Source organism: Ovis aries, chromosome 23 (assembly GCF_016772045.2).
Source record: "Ovis aries strain OAR_USU_Benz2616 breed Rambouillet chromosome 23, ARS-UI_Ramb_v3.0, whole genome shotgun sequence".
In the NCBI taxonomy this organism is placed as follows: domain Eukaryota; kingdom Metazoa; phylum Chordata; class Mammalia; order Artiodactyla; family Bovidae; genus Ovis; species Ovis aries.
Genome location: NC_056076.1, coordinates 43,476,062 through 43,497,836, shown reverse-complemented (window position 1 = coordinate 43,497,836; position 21,775 = coordinate 43,476,062). Strand labels below are relative to the sequence as shown.

General features: G+C 39.9%; 1 protein-coding gene across 7 annotated transcripts in view; it reads left to right on the top strand.

The window, feature by feature from the left end:
- The window catches only part of SPIRE1 (spire type actin nucleation factor 1), a 142,387-nt gene that overhangs the window by 40,118 nt on the left and 80,494 nt on the right, over window positions 1-21,775 (top strand). For 6 of the 7 annotated variants that reach the window (XM_042239299.1, XM_042239298.1, XM_015103674.3 and 3 more), the window contains exon 3: window positions 19,865-20,098. In XM_042239299.1, coding sequence (XP_042095233.1) covers window positions 19,865-20,098 — 234 coding nt within the window. Of the gene's footprint in view, window positions 1-4,728; window positions 4,872-19,864; window positions 20,099-21,775 lie in introns of all 7 variants that reach the window. The other variant, XM_060405471.1, reaches the window with a different exon arrangement.

The following is a 21,775-nucleotide window of genomic DNA, read 5'->3' as shown; positions in this document are numbered from 1 at the left end:
TCAGCAGATGTGAGAGGAAGTCATGTTTTTAATTATGTGTATAGTACTAATAGAAGTGAACATTAGCATTGTTAATTGTGAAAGTCAGGTAATTAAAGGGAGAAAATAATAGACTGGTTTTAGTAAAATAAACAGCCCTGGAAACAGGCGAGACCAGGGAAGAAGTCCTGAGCTAGAGGGGAACAGAGACACCTGCCCTCCATTCCTCCTCCCCCTTTTTCTCCTACTCACCCTCCTCCCTCTCTTCCTGTATCTCTCTTTCCTTTTCCTTCATTCTACAGGAAAGCTCCTACCCTGTTGGACACCATTCTCGTCATTGAGAGAATAATACTAGACAAGACAGATGAAACTTCTGTTCAAGTGGATTTATAGATGATAATATGCAAATAAATGTATATAAAATAATATGTGGCATTAAGTGCTATGAAGGAAAATAAAGGAGACCAAGGGGATAGACCATACGTGGACGGGGGTGGAGTGGACAGAGAAGAGAGGGTGTATTTTGGAAGTGAAGTCTCTTTTATGGTGACAGTGGAGCAGAGATCGAATGAGGTGAGGGAATAAGCCAGGCAGGAGAGAAAGCGAGTGTGAAGACCCTGCAGGGAAAGGTTCCAGGTGGTCACAGAAGGTCAGGGAGGCCAGTGTGGCTTGGCGAGCTGGCGATGAGGTCAGCCAGGTAGCTGCTTGCCTGATGCTGCAGGGCCCAGCAGCCATGGGACATGCTAACCCAGCGAGCTGTGTCTGTCACAGCAACGAGTGCTGCTCTCACTGGTACAAACACAGATGTGCCTGTGCAGCAGAGATTTATTGCAGGCCTACTACATATTCCCTCTTACCTAGGAATAATCCAGCTGACAGATAATATAATTGTATTATTACATACAGGTCACTTATCTCGATAACTGGTAATGCATGAGATTTTTAATCGCATTTCTGAGTTTTTCTCTTATTGCTGATTTGTTGTTGGACATTTGTTTTGTCCTCTAGGATTGTTAGCAAACAATGTGATTTAAAAAACACATAAAATGTACCACCTTAACCCTTTTGGGTTAAGTTGAGTAGTGTTAACTGTGTTCACATTGTTGTGCAGCAGGCCTCCAGAATATTTTCATCCTGTAAGAGTGAAACTCTGAACCACTACCAAGAAGCCCCCTTCGCACAGTCCCTGGCAACCACATTCTACTTTGTGTCAGTATGAACTTGACTGTTTTAGGTACTTCATATAAGTGGGATCATAGAGTGTTTGTCTTTTTGTGATTGGCTTATTTCATTTGTTATAATGTGTCAAGGTTCATTCGCATTGTAGCATGTGTCAGAATTTTCTTCCTTGCTCAAGTTGAATAATACTCCCCTGTATGTATAGACCACATTTTGTTCATTTATTTATTGGTGGTCACTTGGGTTTATTCCCCACCTTGGCCATTGTATCAATAAATAGTACTACTGTGGATTTAGATGTGCAACCATTGGAGAGTTTTGAGCAATATGATCTGGTCTGTCTTTTTTTTTTCATAAAAACAGACTGCACTCTGGTTCTTCTCTTTCTCAAGCAGAGATCTTGTGTTTATTTCTACAAATTGTCTGACATTCAGACATATGAGGAAATAAATGATGGAACTAAACACTGAGCTGCAAACCCTGGAGGCCATTAAGTGACTTGTGTTGTGTCAACTCACACATGTATTGGGTTGGTGGTCCTTTACCATTTGGGCATCACAGACCTCATTGTGAAAATCTGAAAAACATGGAACTGTGTGCAGAGTTATAAAACAGAATGAAATTAAAACTCTAATCTTTTTTTTTTTTTGAACTGCCCTTTCCTTCTTAACTGGAGAAAGGAAGGGGTTTTTGCCTCATCTCGGATGTTGCTGTCTGTGTGCCCTAGGATGCTTTCAAATGCAAAAAACAAAAAGTAGGTCAGCCTTTTATGTCTGTCTGTATGTGTATGTGTGTGTGTGTGTTCATAGAAGCACATTTACATGTACACATATACATATTATCAAAGGGCCTGGAAGCAGTAGGGGCACCCTGGTATCACTGAGCACTTCTGACCACCTAGATCTTGGTTTCCAGACAGCCTTCCCCACTAAAAGTAGCCAAGGTTCCTTGGAGAAATGGCAGATCCCAGGGCTGGAGCAGGAAGTGATAACAAATTAAAATTTGAGAATTAGATTGTGGTGGTGGTTGCACAATTTTGTAAATATACTAAAAATCACCAAATAGTATACTTTAAATAAGTGAATTTTATGGTAAGTAAATGACACCTCATTCAGGCAGTTTAAAAAAAGTTATAGGACTTGTCAGAAGGACTCAGGAGTTAGCTTGAATTAGTTCCCACTGGAATCTGGTTGTCTCAGTATCCCAATAAATCCTGAGAGTGAATTAAATCTGCTAGGGAATGAAACAAGTATGAGTGTGTTTGACGTGTAAATAAGTACATGAGTAAACAAATGGGGTAAGGGAAAGTTCTTCTTTCCCCATTTTGCCAACTAATAAATGCAGAAGGAAGAATGGACAGAACATCATCATTTCCAGACATGGTGGTAGTAGCTGGCCGAGGCAAGAATCACCAGTGATCATTAAGGCTGTGAAAGTCTGATGAGGCCTATGATGTTGGCATAGTTACAGAGGATTTTCCCATATATTATATATTGATTTCAAATGGAAAAATAGTACACTGGGGTAATCTGGCAGAGCTACCTTAATGTGACTGTGTTTATTTTCTATTGCCGTGTAACAATGCCCAGGAAGATATTACCACAAATATAGCAACTTAAAATTACCTTATAGTTTCTCTGAGTCCAGAGGCTTGGGTGTGGCTTTGCTGGGTCCTCTCTCTGCTCAGGGTCTGGTGCAACTGGAATCCCGGTGTCAGCTGGGGCTGGCCTTTCTGGAGGCTTGACTCTGGCAGGTCCACTTCCTGCTCTGGAGCTTATTGGCTGCATTCCATTCCTTGTGGTTAAAGATTGACAGCTGCTCTATTTTGCTGGCCGTTGGTGGAGGATACCCTCTGCACATAGAGGCCATCTCTGCTTGTTTGCAGGCAGCCTCCCCAGCATGGGCACTGGCTTCCTCACAGGCAGCAAGGTGGAACATAATCGCTTACTGTAGAACATCCTGCTGTCTTTGTTCTCTTGGTTACAAGCAGGTCACAGGTCCTGTCCACGCTCAAGGGAGGAGGGCACACAGGGTATGAACATCAGAGGTCGGGGCCACTGGGGCCACCTCAAAGTCCGTCAGCCACAGTATCAAAGTTCACATCACCAGTATTGAGACAGACCAGCACCTGTGCCTCCTTCCTATGGAAAGGGACACTGCACCACTTATCAGGCATCCTGCTGGGTGTGCAGAACCCAAAGAGAGAGTCTGGGCTGTGCTCCTCCCTGTTTTCACTGGCAGGCATGACAGAGGAACTGCCCCAGGGTAAAGGAGATTGACGAGATATGACAGCAGATGGAATGTGTGACCCTAGGTTAGGAGAAGTAAAGGCCAAGGACATATTTGGGGACAGCTGGTGAAATTTGAGTATAGACTGTGGATTAGATTGTATCAGTGTTAAGTTTCCTGATTTTGATAATTGTACTGTGGTCCTTATTTTTAGGAAATAAACACTACAATATTTGGAGAAGACTGGGCAATGATGTATGTACTTTACTCTTACATGGTTTCTAAAGATTGTGTGTGTATTTGAGAGAGAACATAAAGCAAATGGGGCAAAATGTTAACTGTTGAGAAATGTGGGTGAAGAGTATTACAGGAAAGGTTAGGACTATTGTTGAGACTTTTTTGTAAGTTTAAATTTATATGTTCAAGAAAACTCAAACTGATTTAAATGCTAAGGGTGTTATTGGCTCAAGAGCTGGAAGTCCAGAGATGTGGGCTTTAGGGTTGGCTTGGTTTAGTGACTCAGCCGTCTTAGGAAATAGCCAGGTTCCTTCTGTCCTTTCCCTTTGTAGCCCACAGGGTCTGCCTTGTCCTGAAGCTGGTGCTCTTAAGGTTGTAAAGGTTGCCAGGAGCCGCTAGGACTGCCTGCTTTTTCATTGACCCAATAAATACCCTTGCCATTTATGTCAGTTCAGGTTTTTTGCAAGTTTTCATTTTGACATAATTTTAAACTTAAAAGTCTCAGGAAAAGTCTAGAGAATTTATGTATTTCTTTATCTGGAGTTACCCAACTGGGCAGTTACTCCCAGTAAACCTTTGTCTCCAGCTGACTTGGATATTGTGACCTGCCTGTTCCTGCCTGCCAGCCCTGATAATAGATAGAGGATTCCAGTGTGTACCCTTCCGGGGGGTGTGTGTGTGTGTGTGTGTGTGTGTGTGTGTATAATATGTGTTATACATATAGGGAGTTACACATATTGCTTTGGAAATACCTTTTTCACTTGATTCATTGTAAATATTTTACATATCATTAAATATCTGATAATATAGCAGTTATGCATCATTAACTTGTAAGGCTGTACATTTATCCAGTTTTTTAGGGTAAACAATGGGATTCCAGTTTTTTTTATATTGTAAGTAATTCTTTGGTAGATCACAAAACACTGTGGAAAATTCTTAAAGAGATGGGAATACCAAACCATCTTATCTGCCTCCTGTGAAACCTGTAGGCAGGTCAAGAAGCAACAGTTAGAACTGGACGTAGAACAATGGACTGGTTCCAAATTGGGAAAGGAGTAGGTCAAGGCTGTATATTGTCACCCTGCTTATTTAACTTGTTTGCAGAGTACATCATGAGAAACGCTGGTCTGGATGAGGCACAAGCTGGAATCAAGATTGCAGGGAGATATGTCAATAACCTCAGATATGCAGATGACACCACCCTTCTGGCAGAAAGTGAAGAGGAACTAAAGAAACTCTTGATGAAGGTGAAAGAGGAGGGTGAAAAAGCTGGCTTAAAACCCAACATTCAAAGAACGAAGATCATGGCATCGGTCCCATCACTTCATGGCAAATAGATGGTGAAAGAATGGAAACAGTGACGGACTTTATTTTCTTGGACCCCAAAATCACTGCAGATAGTGACTGCAGCCATGAAATTAAGACGCTTGTTCCTTGGAAGAAAAGCTCTGACCAACTTAGACAGTGTATTAAAAAGCAGAGATATTACTTTGCCTCAGTTCAGTCACTCAGTCATGTCCGACTCTTTATGACCTCATGGACTGCAGCACTCAAAGCTTCCCTGTCCATCACCAGTTCCCAGAGCTTGCTCAAACTCATGTCCATTGAATCAGTGATTCCATCCAATCATCACATCCTCTGTCATCCCCTTCTCCTCCTGCCTTCAATCATTCCCAGCATTAGGGTCTTTTCCAGTGAGTCAGTTCTTAGCATCAGGTGGCGAAAGTATTGGAACTTAAGCTTCAGCATCAGTCCTTTCAATGTACTTTGCCTACATAGGTCCATATAGTCAAAGCTATGGTTTTTCCAATAGTCATGTATGGATGTGAGAGCTGGACAATAAGAAAGGCAGAGTGACAAAGAATTGATGCCTTTGAACCTGTGATGCTGGAGTAGACTCTTGAGAGTCCATTGGACATCCAGGAGATCAAATCAGCTAATCCTAAAGGAAATCAACCTTGAATATTCACTGGAAGGACTGATGCCTAAGCTCCAATACTTTGGCCACCTGATGGGAAGAGTTGACTCATTGGAAAAGACCATGATGCTGGGGAAGATTGAGGGCAGGAGAAGGGGATGATAGAGGATGAAATGGTTGGATAGCATCATCAACTCAATGAAGATGAATTTGAGCAGACTCTGGGAGATGGTGAAGGACAGGGAAGCCTGGTGTGCTGCAATCCATGGAGTCACAAAGAGTCGGACGTGACTGAGTGACCGAACAGTTTTCAGTAAACAGACTAAATCTTTCATCTATGAATTTATCATAAGGAAATATTTAGAGAAGTGGGTTAACTAGACCAAAGGGTATACACATTTTAAGAGGACATATTCCTAAATTGTTCACCAAAAAGATTGTGACAATTTATAATCTTACATATGATGTGAAAGAATGTTCTTTTTCCTGAACAGTGATAATTTTGAGTATCAGTGTTTCAGATTATTTTTCTAAATGACTAGGCATAAATGACATCTCATTAAAAAAATACACACTTCTCTTACTTGTCAGTGTGATTCAACATTTAATAACCAAAAAACCCTTATTTTTGATTATTTAAATACTTAAGTGATTTGTTCCTTCATGTCTTTTGCTTGTTTCTGTTGTGATATTCATCTTTGTGTTGGATAAGAGCCCATTATTTGTTATGTCTTATTTCTTTGTTCTATCAATTTCTTGGCATTTTTACATTAATAGGGTATTTTTTGTCCTATAGAATTTTGAAAATGGATTATTTCTTTCTTAAATAGGTGAGAACCCTTGTCTGTAGCACTAGCAGATAAATTTTCATGTTTTTCTAGTATTTTAAAAAGTAAATTTTATTCTTACATGAAAATTTGGGGCTAGTTCATTGTGAGGGATATTATTTTGTTTTCTAAGATGTTAACTGATGATTCTTCTACTTTTTATAAGTGACTTAAAATGGAAAGTTTTGTTATCTACTATATTTATGTTTACTAAGGTTAATTTATGGGCTTTTGTTTTTGCCCTGTTGATCTTAAGGTAGTAACCTTGATTTGGGCCATCTATTTACAGATGAATTACGATAACAAAACTGTGTATTTTCCATCAAAATAGATTTTATTGGTAATATTATGTAATAATTGCATTTAAAAAGCTTATTCTGTCATTTAAACCTTTATTAAATTGGTAGTTATTTTTTGCTGGTGAAGTAAAAATGCAGCTAGTGATTTATTAAAGATATGTTGGGACAGATACAGCCTGAAATCTAGTGGTGATTAAGTACACTTCTGTGTGATCATTAAGATGTACTTTGAATCTTATGTGCTCCCCAAAGGAGATCTTAGGTAGAATTCAGAATATTGTTTTTAAAAAAGAATCAGGAATTTAGGGAGTATTCTTAAGAGAATTATTACTTCCAGCATAATTTGAAAGGAATTTTAGGTTTACAGTCTCTTAGAATCACTGTAAAATTTTAGTTTGAAAAATAAATGTATATATTTAGGGACATAATTATACCAAAGACACAAGAAAAATATGTTACGAGTAAATGGTATAGGTATTAGTTTGTTTTCTTATTTTATACCACATAAAATTTAGTTGAATGTTTAGTTAAAATGTTTCAATGTCTCAAGATAACATACCCTCTAGTGTGGTGACTCAAGTTAGTGTCTTGTGCAGAATCTGAAGTATGTGGCGGCTCTGCCGCCTCTGCACATGCGTGCTGGCCCACGGCCCTGGCGCTCCTCCCGCTGCCGCCTCGCGGGGCTGTCCGGTCCAGGCTGGATGGGAGCGGAGGTGGGAGCCGGGCAGGCAGGGCCCACACACCGAGCTATGCCGTCATGTGGTCATCTGGGCCATCTGAGTCCACTCTTCTCCGCTTTCTCCAGCCTGCATGTTTAGTTAGGCCCTCTAGACTGCAGAGCAAAGAAATTAAGCAGCTGTTTTAGGCAGGTGAGCAGATGTTTAGGAAAAAAACAGTGGGGACCATACCTACTGAGCTTTTGTTGAATACTCTTTGAGTGCAAGAGAAGCCAGCTGTGGAGGTTGTTAGTATTTAATTCTCAGCAGATTGTCACTGTACAGCATTGTTTCCTGTTTTCCCCAAACATTCCTTTAAGCAGTTTTTTTGGAGACCCTAAGATGAAACCATTGTTCAAGAAATGCTGAAAAGTGGCAGGTACGGCGATAATAGTACAGTTTCTCCTTAGTTTTTGGCATCAGTTTGGCAGAGGAAAGCCGTTCTGGATCATACCTGTTTGGGTGAGTCTTCAAGCCATCACAGGGATTCTTGTCCAACCTCAGATGGACATATGGAGTCCTTACATTCCACCCCTGATGTTCTGTGTGTGGTGTGGGATTTGCTGGGGTGGGTGGGTGTTGAGGACTCCAGCAGGTTTCTTGTGGAGGAAGAAACACAAGTGTGGTAGCAGAGCGTTGCTGCACCTGTGCTGTTAGGTCTCACCTCCACGTGGATCTTCAGGAACATGCAGTAGACAATCACAAAGTCAGTGACAGAAGTCATGTCTCCCAGCTGTGTGTTTTGTGAATTGATGCATCATTTTAAGTATTAATATTAGCCACATCAGAACAAAATTAGGTGTGATTTTTAATTAGGTTCATTGCCACAGTTGTTATAATATTTGAATTTTATATGAATCATGGATTTCTCCTTCTAATATTTCAAGTGATTGACCTGAGTAATAAATTACAACTGCCTATGTGATTTGCATTGTTAGGCTATTTCCTGTTTGTCTTTGCACTTTGTAGGAAAAAAGATTTCTTCCAAAGTTTGTGTATAACAAAGGTTTAAATATTCAAAGTGGCCACATTTGATTGTTCCTACCTTATTTAAAAGAAAAATGGAAGTCGTATAGTAAAGGAGAAAAATGAAGTGTCTGTGAAATGAAAAGGCAAAACAAATGTAGGAAATTAAAATTATTTCAAGCATTAGTGATGATTTAGGGTGAAAGCAAAGGAAAATTATTATTTTGGTTTATTTAGCAGTTGAAATAAGAGCAGACTAGCCTTCTTTCCTGGCTTTTGTTTTACCCCTCACTTCTGTATTCTTTCACTGAAAGATGGGTAATACTGGGCTTCCTCTCTTCTGGCAGGTTGGCTTTACTAGAACAGTCCCTGTCCCCATACATTCGGGCCCAGCTGCGTGTCTGCTCTTGACCTCCAGAGTGCTGGCAACTGGAGGTGGCTCTGATCCCCTGCGTGGGCCGCTGTGCCACTCCCACAAAGGCTCCTTGTGAAGCAGGCTCACTGTGTCGTGAGCCCTGTTAGTTTGTGTCGTGAGCCCTGTTAGTTTGTGTCATTTGCTCTCTCCTCCAGTCCCTCCCACCTTTGTTTTCTTGCAACACACTGGTCATGGTGATGTGGGATAAATGTGCCTTACTGGGTACGTGTGGCACATTTTTAGAAATTGAGGTGCAGTTAATGTATACTGTTATATAAGTTTCAGGTATACAATGTAGCTATTCACAGCATTTAAAGGTCATATTTCGTTTATAGTTAATATAAATATTGGCTGTATTCCCTGTGTTGTAGTATATTTCCTTGTAGCTAGTTTATTTTGTGATAGTAGTTTGTACCTCTTAATCTGGCACCCCATGTTGCCCCCCGTTCCCTGTCCTCGCTGGTAACTGCTAGTTCGTTCTCTGTATCTTTGAGTCTGTTGCTTTTTTGTTATATTCTCTAGTTTGTCATGTTTTTTGGATTCCATATATGAGTGATATTACACAGTACTTACCTTTCTCTGACTTATTTCACCTCCCATAATGCCCTTCAGGTTCTTCCCTGTTGTTGCAAATGGCAAAGCTTCATCTTTTTTATGACCGAGTAGTAGTCTGTGTGTGTGTGTGTGTGTGTGTGTGTGTGTGTGTGTACACACTGCGTTTTCTTTACTCACTCATCTGTTGATGGACACTCAGGTTGCTTCCATATCTTATCAACTGTAAATAGTGCTGCTGTGAACATTGGGGTGCTTGAATCTTTCCGAATTATAGTAGTGCTTTTTTGGATATATACCCAGGAGTGGAATTGGTTGCCATATGGTAGTCCTGTTTTCAGTGTTTTGGGGAACCTTAAGGCACACACTGGACTGCTGCTGCATTGCTGGAAGCAGTGTGTGTGTCACAGCCCTGACCTTCTCGCACAGTCTTTGTCCTTAGTGCTCCCATAGCATTGTCATCTCGGCCACATCCCTCACCCTGTCATGCTTCCAGTTTGCATGTCTGTCTTCTCCATTTGACTGTGAGCTCTTTCAGGGCAAGGACTGTCCCTCATTTATCTTTGTATCTGTATTTTGGTGCCTGGACAAGACAGGTGTTCACTAAAGTTTAGTTGGATGATTATTGTCAAAGCAGAGATACAACTCTAGGTATCTGCCCTGTGTGAGAGCCTGTGACAGATTTACCTGTGTAGTTTTCTTTAAATTACGCTTGACCCTATGGAAAAGCTTCTAATCTACTTTGGATTATTTGTACTATGATAATAAGTGGGAAAGATTAGAAAATGAAGAGAAAAAAAATCAACTGTAACTCCATTTCTCAATGGTAATGCTGTTAGCATTTTGTAATTTTATCTTTGTTCTCAAGAACATTTGTATGTTTTCCATAGAGTTACATCATATGTGAACATACTTGTTTGCAACTTGATTTTTTTTTTTGTCTAACTAGCTCAGTGAATAATAGATGCTCAGTAGATACTTGTTTAAAGAATACTTTCCATGTTATCAAATATGTTTTAGCATCATACTTTATTGTTGCATATTATGGTATTCTGTTATATGGATATAATTTATTCAACTAATCTTACTCACTGTTTAGTTATTTATTCATTTAATCGTGCTTGTCTCCCCAGCTTCGCCTCTCTATTCTTTAGTAATATTGATCCATCTGAAGGCTTTGAAAGCTTCATCTTTCTTTCACTTCCGGATAATTTGCATTGCTGTTCCTTCTGCTCATAACACACTTCCTGCTTTCCCTAGCTAATGCACATTTTCTAAGCCTAAGCTTATTCTTCCTTCCTGACAGTTCCCCCAGGCTGGGTTAGTTGTCCCTTTAGTGTGCTTGATAGGCGGCGTTTGGTACTTACTCCTAGAGGTGTTTAGTCTGCTGTGTGTTAATTGCATGCTTTCTTAAGTATGTCTCCCGCTGGACTGTGAACTCCTTTAGGAAGGAACTATGTCTTATTTCCACTTGTAATACCTAGTCCTAAGTGTGGTGCGAGTGTGTTGGAGGATCTCATTAGGAAATACATTTTTGAATGAATGAATGAATGCACAAATGACCCCTCAGTTTCTACTGTTTATCACTCACTCAGCAATGATCTTTGTCTTGTATTTTAAATTATCAGATAAGCATGATAACTGATAATACCTTTCATTTGTAAAGTGGTTTATAGCATTATAACCATATTATAACCATTTTATATTAAAATATACAATATTTTCAGAGCTATTATTATTTTTTGATGTGTTGAACTTTATTTCTGATGCTTTGGGAAAGTAGGAGAAAAAATACACTGAGGTAGTTCTTCCCTTTCTTGAAAATGGAGGCATCAATGGTGAGGAGGAGGAAGCAGCTGAGGAAACGTTTCTTAATGTCAAGGGATTGAGCAGTCAAGTGCATGTGTGTGCACGCGTGCGCGCACTTCTGACTCTGCAACCCCATGGACAGACTTGCCAGGCTCCTCCGTCCATGGGTTTCCCAGGCAAGAATACCCGAGTGGGCTGCCATTTCCTTCTCCACAAAGCTATTATTTTAGATTGTTAAAGTTATTGGTATTGCATTATCAAATGAACTGATCTGTTTTGTAAGTAATATATTAGTCTTTATTGATAGTTAAGTAGCCATGTTAGTAATTCTTATATCTGTGCAGTTTTAACTTTTCTAAGTAGAGAATTTGCTTTCTAAGAAAATTTCAATTAATAGGTTATATCATTTATATTTTAAGCCTGTCTTAAGTAGTGATTAGATATTAACTCTAATGAAACTTTATTTTGGTTTTAATTGATTTAAAACTACAGCACAAAGCTGAAGGCTCTTATTTTTTGTACCTAATGGCTCATAGTAATTGGGCTTTGCTCAGATAACAAGAAGAATAACCATAAAACAAATATTTGGATAGGGATCAGGGAACCTAACAGTAGCAGAAAATAAGAGTGCTTGATTAGGCTTATGAGATAATAGAAATGAATTCTTCACAGTTCTCTGTATTGTCATTAAATGACAATTATCCTTTCTTTTCCTCTTTTTTTTTTTTCATCTAAATAACTCCTTACAGTAGTGATTCCCACTGGGAAGCGGCATACCCTGGGGGTGAGGGCAGTTCTGAGAAGAGGGGTCCCCAGAGGAGGCTGTCAACTGCTCTGCCCTCTGCCAGTATGGGCAGTAACATGGCCAGCCGTGGTGAGTGTGGACCCAGCTCGGGTATATGCACACAGGCTGGGAGCCACTGCTCTGCAGGAAGACTGGCGCGTAAGGAAGAGCCTTGTGGTAGGATAGAAGGGACCCTGGGTGTGGGTCTGCCCCTGGATAGTTGTGTGAATTTAGGCAGGTTGTCCAGCTTGTCTTCACCTTCACCTTCCTTTCTGTAAAAGAAAGGAATTGGATTAGATGATCTGTAAACTCACGTTTAGAATATCTGATTTTTCTGATGTTCAAATATATAAGAAGAATCTTGCTCTTGAGAGAAAACATATGAATGAAAAATGAGATTGTTCCTTTCATAAAACGTGATAATATTACATTTATTTACCAGATGATTAGCGTTTCTATACATTTTTGAAGCCCTTCAAATGAATCTTCTGTAGTTAAAAATCACTGACAATTCTTTATTATCTCAGAAAAAGGAAAATCTTGGTGAATTTTTTCTCTGTGCTCAAGCACTTGAATCTAGGACAGTGATCTCATCTGGCCTCATTGTTTCAAATATCATCTCCGTGCTGATGACTTACAACTCGTTATCTGTAGTCTATGTTGCTCCCCTGAGACTACCTTCCAGTTTACTGGTCCTCTGAGAAATCTAGTGGGCATCTCAGACTTAATCTGCCTACATCTGAATTCCTGTTTTGCTTCCCGAAAAGTCTGCTATTCCTGGAGTTTTCCGTATTTGCCCAGAACAGAGCTCTGGCACCCTCCTTAGTCCCTGGTACAGCCAGCACTGCCCACCTGTCTCTGGTACCCTTTCCTCCTGCCCTTATTCCGCTGTAGTCCCGAGCCAGCACTCTCGGTTTTAGTTGTAAGTTGTCATTGTCACTCCTCTGCCCACAACCTTCAGTGGGTCCCATCTCCCCCAGCAGACAGGCAGGGCTCTTACAATGGTCAGCACGTCCCCCCGCACCTGGTGCTCCTGACTCCTCATCCACACTCTCCCTTACTTGCTTTTCTTCACACATCCTGGCCGCCTCGCTGTTCCCAGGACATTCCAGGCACACTTCCTCCTCAGGGCCTTTGCACTGGCTGTTTCCTCTGCCTTACATTCTCTCCACAGACCACCCTCTCATCTCCTTCCAGCTGCCCCGTGCAGCCCTCTACTGGAAGGTGTTCACTGATAGTTCTGTTGACCTGCCCCCCACCGCCACCCCCACGCCCCCCACCATGCCCTGGCTGCACGAAGCGTTTTCCTCCACAATGCATGGTGTCGTCTAGAAACCCTGTAGTTTATTAGGCTTGTTTGTTGTCTGTCTTCTAGAGTATCAGCTTTGGAGGGCAGGGATTTTTGTTTGTGTCACTGCTGTATCACTGGCTTTGTGATATTTGGTAAATAAATCTGTATAGTGTCTTTCCCATCTGTAAAAATAAAGATATACAGGATTGTGTGTAGTTTATAGACATCGTACTGTAAACCTCATACTCCCCAGTGAGTGTATGATGAGGCTGAAGAGATCATTTCACAAACCGTATATATGGTGGCCCCTATAGAGAGAGGTCCTTGACTGAGAGAGGCTGTCTCCCCCTCTGCCTCGCCAGTGTGACTGGGAAGCTGAGGGGCTCCTGGTGCTGGGAGGCTAGTACCCGCCCCTCACCCCCTCAGCCACCCACCCCCCCCGACTGCTGTGCCTACGCGGCCTTCTGTGCTCGGGCTTCAAAGTGGACATGGGCCCAGACAACTTTTGCACTTTATTTTCAATTTAAACATTTGATTGTGACCTAATACTGGAATCTTTTATAGCATTTTTTTTTTCTATTGTAAAACTAATTTCTAGTTTTCAGACTGCATTGAAAGGACAGTTTGGAACATAGCTCATTTAAAAGCTTGGAGTTACATTTTAGAATGATATTTCTGTGGTTATATAGGAAAAACATCAGTAAAAGAGGCAAGATTAAAATATCATCATATCCCAACCAGTCCTGAAAGTGTATTTATCATGCATCTAAGCTTTTAAAAATGCAATCTCTGTTCTTTATCAATACAAATTTGCTTTATGAAGATAAGTTAAATGTAAACAGACAATGGAAAATGCTTATTTTGATAATCTAATATCACTGTTGCATTAAACCCCTCTGTGTAGCAAAGGTAACTTAACCCTTAAAAACATGTGTTCCCTACTTCTGCGTCTTGACATAGATGAGTGCGAGTGTTGAGCTGCTGGCTGTGTCTTGATTGGAACTAGAAGGAGCTGGAAGTTGGTTCCTATCAGTTGTCCTTGCCCTGACTCTTCTCAGATTGTCCCATTTTGTTTGTTTTTTCAGTTTAGCACAGAAGCTTTTTGCTTCTGTAAGCCATTCACAAAAGTTATGAGGTGTGAGCCACTAAGAATGCGTTCCCTTTACGTAAGAGCAACTTCAGTAGCCCCTGGGGCTGAGAGAGACATTTCATGTATTGTGGAAATTTTTGTGCCTCTTCTATCCTATCCGTGTGTGAAGGAAAGTCGTAGGAGTATGCCTGCCTCCTCTACTGAAACCCCAGAGGGCCAGGCGGCCTTCAGGCCTCCTCCTCAGTCCCCAAGCCCTGTGATGTGTAGTCACAGGTGTTCTGCCTTTTGTACTTGCCTGTCTGGCTTTAGCTTTGTTGCCTTTGACTTTGTGACTAGAGCTGCATAGGTGGTTAAACTCACTGGCTTTGAGGCCAACCTGGCTTTGAGTTCTAACTCTGGCTTACTGAATCTCAGTTTCTTCATCTTTTGAGTTGTGGGGCTGATGGTATATGCTATACTTCTGAAGGGTACTGTAATGAGAATTCCGTAAGAAGTGCATGCAAATGTGTAGGGCAGGCCCATGCCTGTGTAGGTAAGCTCCCTAGATATTAGCTGTACGATGGAAATCTGCCATAAGCTATGTTTCTGTTATTTGTTCAACAAGGCTGTGACCAGAGCAGGTGTGTCCCAGCCACAGTGAGTCCAGCGACAGGGGTGGTTGTGCCATGGAACTTGTCAGTTAATTAGAAGCAAGCTTTTGACCTAATCTCAAGTGGGAAAAAATGTAAATTGAAGCAGGGATATGGTTTTAAATTAAAAGTCTAATAAAGAATTCTGGAATTAAAAAAAGATTTAGGCATATCTGTAGTTTTCCACAGTTTTGAATAAAAGTGCTTCCACAAACTGACAGAGTTGCCTGTCAGGACAATTAGTAGGTCAGCACTAGACAAATAAGAAAGGGAGTAGAGAGAACAAGGTCTATGAAGTAGACTGGAGCAGGTCCATGGAGCTTAAAAAAAGCAAAGTGGGACAAGGAGAGCAATTGTTCGCTGGAAAGTGAAGGTAGTAGTTTTCCAGCACAGAAGCCATAACCTCCGGTGGCAGTCACAATTTAACAACTGGTTTTGAAAGAAAGTATTCGGTTTAGGAATAAAAACCTCTTCTATTAAATATACAATAATCATATTCATATTAAATATTTTTGTAGCCTGTTTTAGTAGTGTGTGAAAGTGTGCTATTAACTTAGGTAGTACATTTATTTACACTGCAGTAAGATTTACTATAGTGAACATATTGAGTACATTGATATATTTACCTGGAAAAATCTTAATGCAAAAATTTTTTAATCTTTTTTCTCTATTAAAATTAGGCAATCTTAGAAACAGCTAAATAGTCATCAGCTGATAAATGGATGACTAAAATGAGGTCCCTCCACAAAGTGTAATATTGTTTGGCAATAAAAAGAAATGAAGTAGTGATACATGGATGGAGCTTGCAGTGAGACATGCTGAGTAACAGAAAAGTGAAGTTGCTCAGTCATGTCCGACTCTCTGTGACCCCACGGACTGTAGCCCACCAGGCTTCTCCATCCATGGGATTTTCCAGGCAAGAATACTGGAGTGGGTTGCCATTTCCTTCTCCAGGGGATCTTCTCAACCCAGGGATTGAACCTGGGTCTCCCGGATGGTAGGCAGATGCTTTACTGTCTAAGCCACCAGGGAAGTTGAGTAACAGACTTGTTGTATGACTTCATCTGTATGAATTGTTCAGAGCAAGTACCTTAGTAGAAACAGAAAGTAGTCTGATAATTGTCTACCAGCAGGAAGAGGATGGGGTTGGGGGAAAATGGTGAGTGACTGCTATTGGGTGTGGGGTTTCCCTAGGGTGAAGAAAACATTCTAGAATTGATTGTGGTCATGATTGCATAACTCTTAGGATATGGAAAACCACTGAGTTGTGTACTTTAAATGGGTGAATTGTATGGTATGTGATTATATCTTAAGAAAGCTGTTAACTTTTTAAAAAATTAAGCAATTTTAGAGAGTCCCTGACTTAAAAAAGCAAAGGCATTGAATAGATTATTCACACTGAACTATATCCTCCCTAATACCTAACCCAGGGGGCACCAACTCCAGTGCATGCTGGTCACTTAAGAAGCGGTTCCAGTGTGGAGCCCAGACCCACCCTGCAGGTTCCAATCCATGGTCTGCAGGCCTGGGAAGGGCTGAGACACTCACTTTCAACAGGTGCCTGAGGAATCTGCTGTTCTGTGTGTTAGAAATTGAGAGCCACTCAGGGAGAGTTCTCTTAGAATATTTTCCTATGTCTGTTGATCCAGTCTTTATTTTTATTCAGTTGCTTTGGCTGCCTTATCTGTACTAAAATACATATATTTAGCAATTTATTTAGAGTTTGAAATTATATCAGAACCACTCTAGCATTGCCTTATTATAGACCAGGTAGCTGAAGCCAGGTAAGTTGAGTTTTTTCTTGAGTCTCAAAGCTGCTAAGTGGGAGAATTGGAATCCAGGTTTTGGTCTGCTTAAGTCCAACCCAGTACTTTTTTTTTCTCAGTTATGTCGGGTCTTCACTGCTGCATGGAGGCTTTCTCTAGTTGTGGCGAGTGGGGGCTACTTACTAGTTGTGATGTGTGGTCTCTTCATTGGGGTGACTTCTTTCGTAGAATACAGGCTCTAGAGCATGGGCTCAATAGTTGTGGCACCCAGGCTTAGTTATCCTACAGTGTATGGAATTCCTGGATTAGGGATCGAACCCATGTCCCCTGCATTGGCAGCCAGATTTTTCACCACTGAATAGTCAGGAAAGTCCCAATCCAGTACTCTTTTCATTTGTGTTTCAGAATCTTGTCTTGTATCTAATAATAATCCCTTAACCGGGCTGAGACCACCACAGGTTTAGATCCTTTCTACCTGCTGTTTAGTGGCTCTTCCTCTTTATTGGCTCTGAGAGTTTGAACAGATTGCTTCACTTCTCTGTGCTTCAATTTCTTAATCAGAAGGAAGCAGGGTAAGAATAATGCCTACTTGATAGAATTGCTATGATGATTTAGTGATTCAGTACGTGTGGAGTGCTTGGCAGAGTCATTGACATGATTCTTGCTAAGTAAATGTTAGCTCTCATTTCTGATCATAGACTCAGACTCTCTCAGGGTCTAGATTTAGGAATATCTTTAAAAGGACAGTGAAATGAAATATGCATTTTCCTCAACATATCTGTGTTATAATTTTTCTGATGGGCCTTAGTAGGTAAAACCCAGAGCAGTGATTGTCGAATTTATGCAGAGGATGGAGCTACCACGCCTGTTACAGAACACATGATAAACTGTTTTAAAAATTGGAAATAATTTTGCTAGCAGAGAATGACTTTATTCTGTCTGTACAACATAAATTCACTTTAAGCATACATAGTCATGAGAAGGCTGTGGAATAAGCCTAATCAGTTCCTTGTAAATAGATGTTAAATTTGCATATTGTTAATTTGTTTGATCATCTGCCAGTAAGTATATTAGATGGCTTTGAGAGAATTGTCCTCATTAATGCACGTACTTCTGTGATTTGGAAAAAGCTGTTAATCCTGGATATTGGGGGTGCTTCGTGCCAGCCTGTGGGATGGCATGGTAACCTAGGGTCTTGGGAACCATTGTTTTATGGGCATAAGAGTGAGGGTAGACATGGGTCAAGCCAGATTATTTCTGGGAGTAACAGTTTGCTCTGTAGGGCTTAATGTTTTAAGACTATGATGGCAAAAAACTTGAGTTGTGAAAAATGATTTTTGTGGTTTTTGTAATTCAAAATTTATAAAAGTTTTATACGGTCTTACAAAAACATTCACGTAATAGAGAAAGAGCGACTGTTTGCCAAGCTCTCCTGGCCTCATTTACAGAGGTAACTTAACAGTTTGTCTGTTCTTCTAGAAAAATGTATAGTACCTGTATACACAGGCATATGTTTATTCTGCATATATTTATTGTGTATATCAGTGTTCTTATGCAGCTGCCTTTTGAACCATGATACATGCTGGGCATCTTGTTACATGTTGGTACACGTAGAGCTGCCCCATTGTGCACCTCATTGGTGGCACACTAAGTTTCAAAAGCTACAGTATGCTAGGCACTGTTCTAAGCTCTTTGCATGTATTATTACCTCACTTAATCTTCACAAGAACCTTATGAAGTAGGTACGGCTACTATCCCCATTTTGTACATGAGCTGACAGGCACAGAGGTACATGAGGCAGTTTTTCCAATAACACATGAGTAATGGAGCCAGGATGTGAACCCAGGCAAGTAACTTCATAGACTGCCTTTTTAACCAAAGCATGACATTTCCCCTGTGAATAGACATCACATTATTTTCTGTTTTTCATTGTAACTTATTTTTCTATAAATGGGTTATTAAATTTTCTAAACTTACTCTTATTTTTATATGTGTAGAAGGGATAACTAGCTTTTAACAAAGGAGAGAATTATCTGATTGTTTCTGTTTCACTCTGACATCTCAGTTATTGCCATCTGTGAAAGCCTTCTGTCTGGTGGGATCCTAGTTGACCCTTTCTCTTCCTCTCAAAGTTTTACTCTATCAGTTTCTCTAACTTTTGCTTATCTAATGAAAAATCAGGCTTATTCTTTGAAAGGTGAAATGTTCTAGTACTCCTATGTCACATACAAGCTTGCACATAGATATATGTGCATGTTTTTCATTTGGCTTGTTGATCATATTACAAGTCTCATATTGCAAGATCACACAGTCTTCGTTGTAATTTTTTTGTTTGTTTTTTTTAAATAAGTTTCTGAGGGAAATGTTTTAAAATTTCCTGCTGTGATAAGGGCTTATCATTTTTAATTAGTAATTATGACAGTTTTAGGTAAAACATTTGTGGTTTTATTTTAGAGCTGTATTGTTTGGTACATGCAAGTTCAGTTCACAATATTTTTGAGATGTTCCTTTCTGCCCTTTTAAATACTGCTTTTGCTGAATTCTCATTTTTGGATATTAACATTATTAGTGTGGTTTTCTTCTCATTTGTATTTTTCTGGAATGTACCTTTCCATCCTTTTAATCTTTCACCTGTTTTGCCTATCACATGTTTTACCTGTTTCCATTTATTGTGATTTCTGATGTATTTGCACTCATTTCCTTCATCTTATTTTGTGTTATCTGTTTGTCATGTCAGTCACACTGTCCTGCAGAGAAACATTCACCTGAAATAGTGAAGCTGCTGCCTCTTATTAGGAGCTGCATTCTCCAGTGTGCTCAGACCTCACCTGGCCATTCACTTTATCTCTGTGATCCCAGTAATAAGTTCCATGAGTGTGGGGTCCAGACTCTACCTATTTTCTTCACCACTGCACTCCGCACCAGATATGGGACCTGGTACAGAGGTGCTCCGTGAACATTTACTGAATGAATCGATGAATGTTCAGTTCAGTCGCATCTGAGATTTAAAAAAAAAAAACACAGATGAGACTTTTTAAGCTCCTCAAATTTAATGTGTCACATTTCTGAAATGGAATAGATTAGACGTAGCTTAAATATCATACTAAATGTTTTATGCCTTACAGTTCTATAAAGCTGTTCAGTTGTCTCTATTAACCGCCTTCCTTAATGTTCCTAGGTTATAGAATCTTTGGGAATTATTATTTATAAGGCACTGGACTATGGCTTGAAGGAGAATGAAGAAAGGGAGTTAAGCCCCCCACTGGAGCAGCTCATTGATCGCATGGCCAACACAGTAGAGACTGACGGCAGCAATGACGAGGGCTACGAGGCTGCAGATGAGGGTCTGGAGGAGGATGACGACGAAAAGAGGAAAGTTTCAGCCATCCGGTCCTATAGAGATGTCATGAAGGTAAAGTTTACAGCAGTATCTCTTTCTTTCAAGAGTTGTTATTTCACTTCAAAAAATTGATTAGCATTTGATAATAGTTCCTAGACTTTCAGCTTTCAGTGAAATACATTGTTGTTGTTATTTACTCACTAAGTTGTCTTCAGCTCTTTGCAACCCCATGGACTGCAACATGCCAGGCTTCCTTGTCCTTCACCATGTCCCAGAGTTTGCTCAGTTTCATGTCCATAATGAAATGCATAAGAGTATTCTAATTTCATTCTTTTACATGTAGCTGTCTAGTTTTCCTCCTACCATTTATTGAAGAGGCTGTTTTTTCTCCATTGTGTATTCTTGCCCCCTTTGTCATAGATTAGTTGACCATAGGTGTGTGAGTTTGCCTCTGGACTTCTTTCCTGTTCCATTGATGTGTGTCTGTTTTTGTGCCAGTATCCTACTGTTTCGATTACTGTAGTTTTGTAGTACAGTCAAAGCTCTGAAGTCAAGGAGCCTAATTCCTCTAGCTCTGTCTTTGTTGCTTTTCTTTTTTTCTCCCCACAAAATTGCTGTAGCTATTTGGGACCTTTTGTGTTTCCATACAGATCTTAAAATGTTTTGTTCTAGTTCTGAAAAGGTGAACCAAAGTCATGTCCAACTCTTTGCGAGCCCATGGAATTCTCCAGGCCATAATACTGGAGTGGGTAGCCTTTCTCTTCTTCAGGGGATCTTCCCAACCCAGGGATCGAACCCAGGTCTCCCACATTGCAGGCAGATTCTTTACCAACTGAACTACCAGGAAAATTCTGAAAAAGGCTATTGGTAATTTCATGGGGATTACATTGAATCTATAGATTAGAACAGTCTCTAATACCATACATAGAAACAAACTCAAACTGGATTAAAGACCTAAATGTAAGTCTGGGTACTATAAAACTTTTAAAGGAAAGCTTAGGCAGAACACTCTCTGCCTAAGATATTACATAAATCACAATAATATCTTTTTGCTTCACCTCCTAGAGTAATGAAAATAAAAACAAAAATGAACTGTGGGTATATTTGAGATAATCAGGAAAATTTTACCTTTTACTCTATAGTTGATGATATTAGGAATTATATTTTTAGATATTATAATAGAATTGTGAGTATATTTTTAAAAAACTCATTTAATGAATATATGGTGAAAATATCTACATGTGAAATTCAGATGTCTGGAATTTGTTATAAAATTATCCTTGAGGGGTGAGGCTTAAGTGGATGAAGATGTAGATAAAGTAAGATTGGCCATGAATTGATCATTGCTAAATTGGGTGATGGATGGTAATTCATTATACTGTCCACCTCATTTTATGTATGTTCAAAATTTTTCCACACAGTAATACTACTATTAGAAGTTTTTCAAAGAGGTCAGTTTTTTAAGCTCAGATATAATTGACATATAACATTATATTAGTTTCAACTGTACAAGGTAATGATTCCTTGTTTGTATAAATTGCAAAATGATCACCACAATAAGTTAACATCCATCACTACACATGGTTACAGATTTTTTTTCTTGTGATGAGAACTTTTAAGCTCTATCTTTCAGCAACTTTCAAATATTCGGTACAGTATTGTTAACCTTAGTCGCCATGCTGTACATTACATTCCTAGGACTGACTGAGTTTATAACTGGAAGTTTGTACCTTTTGACTGCCTTCACCC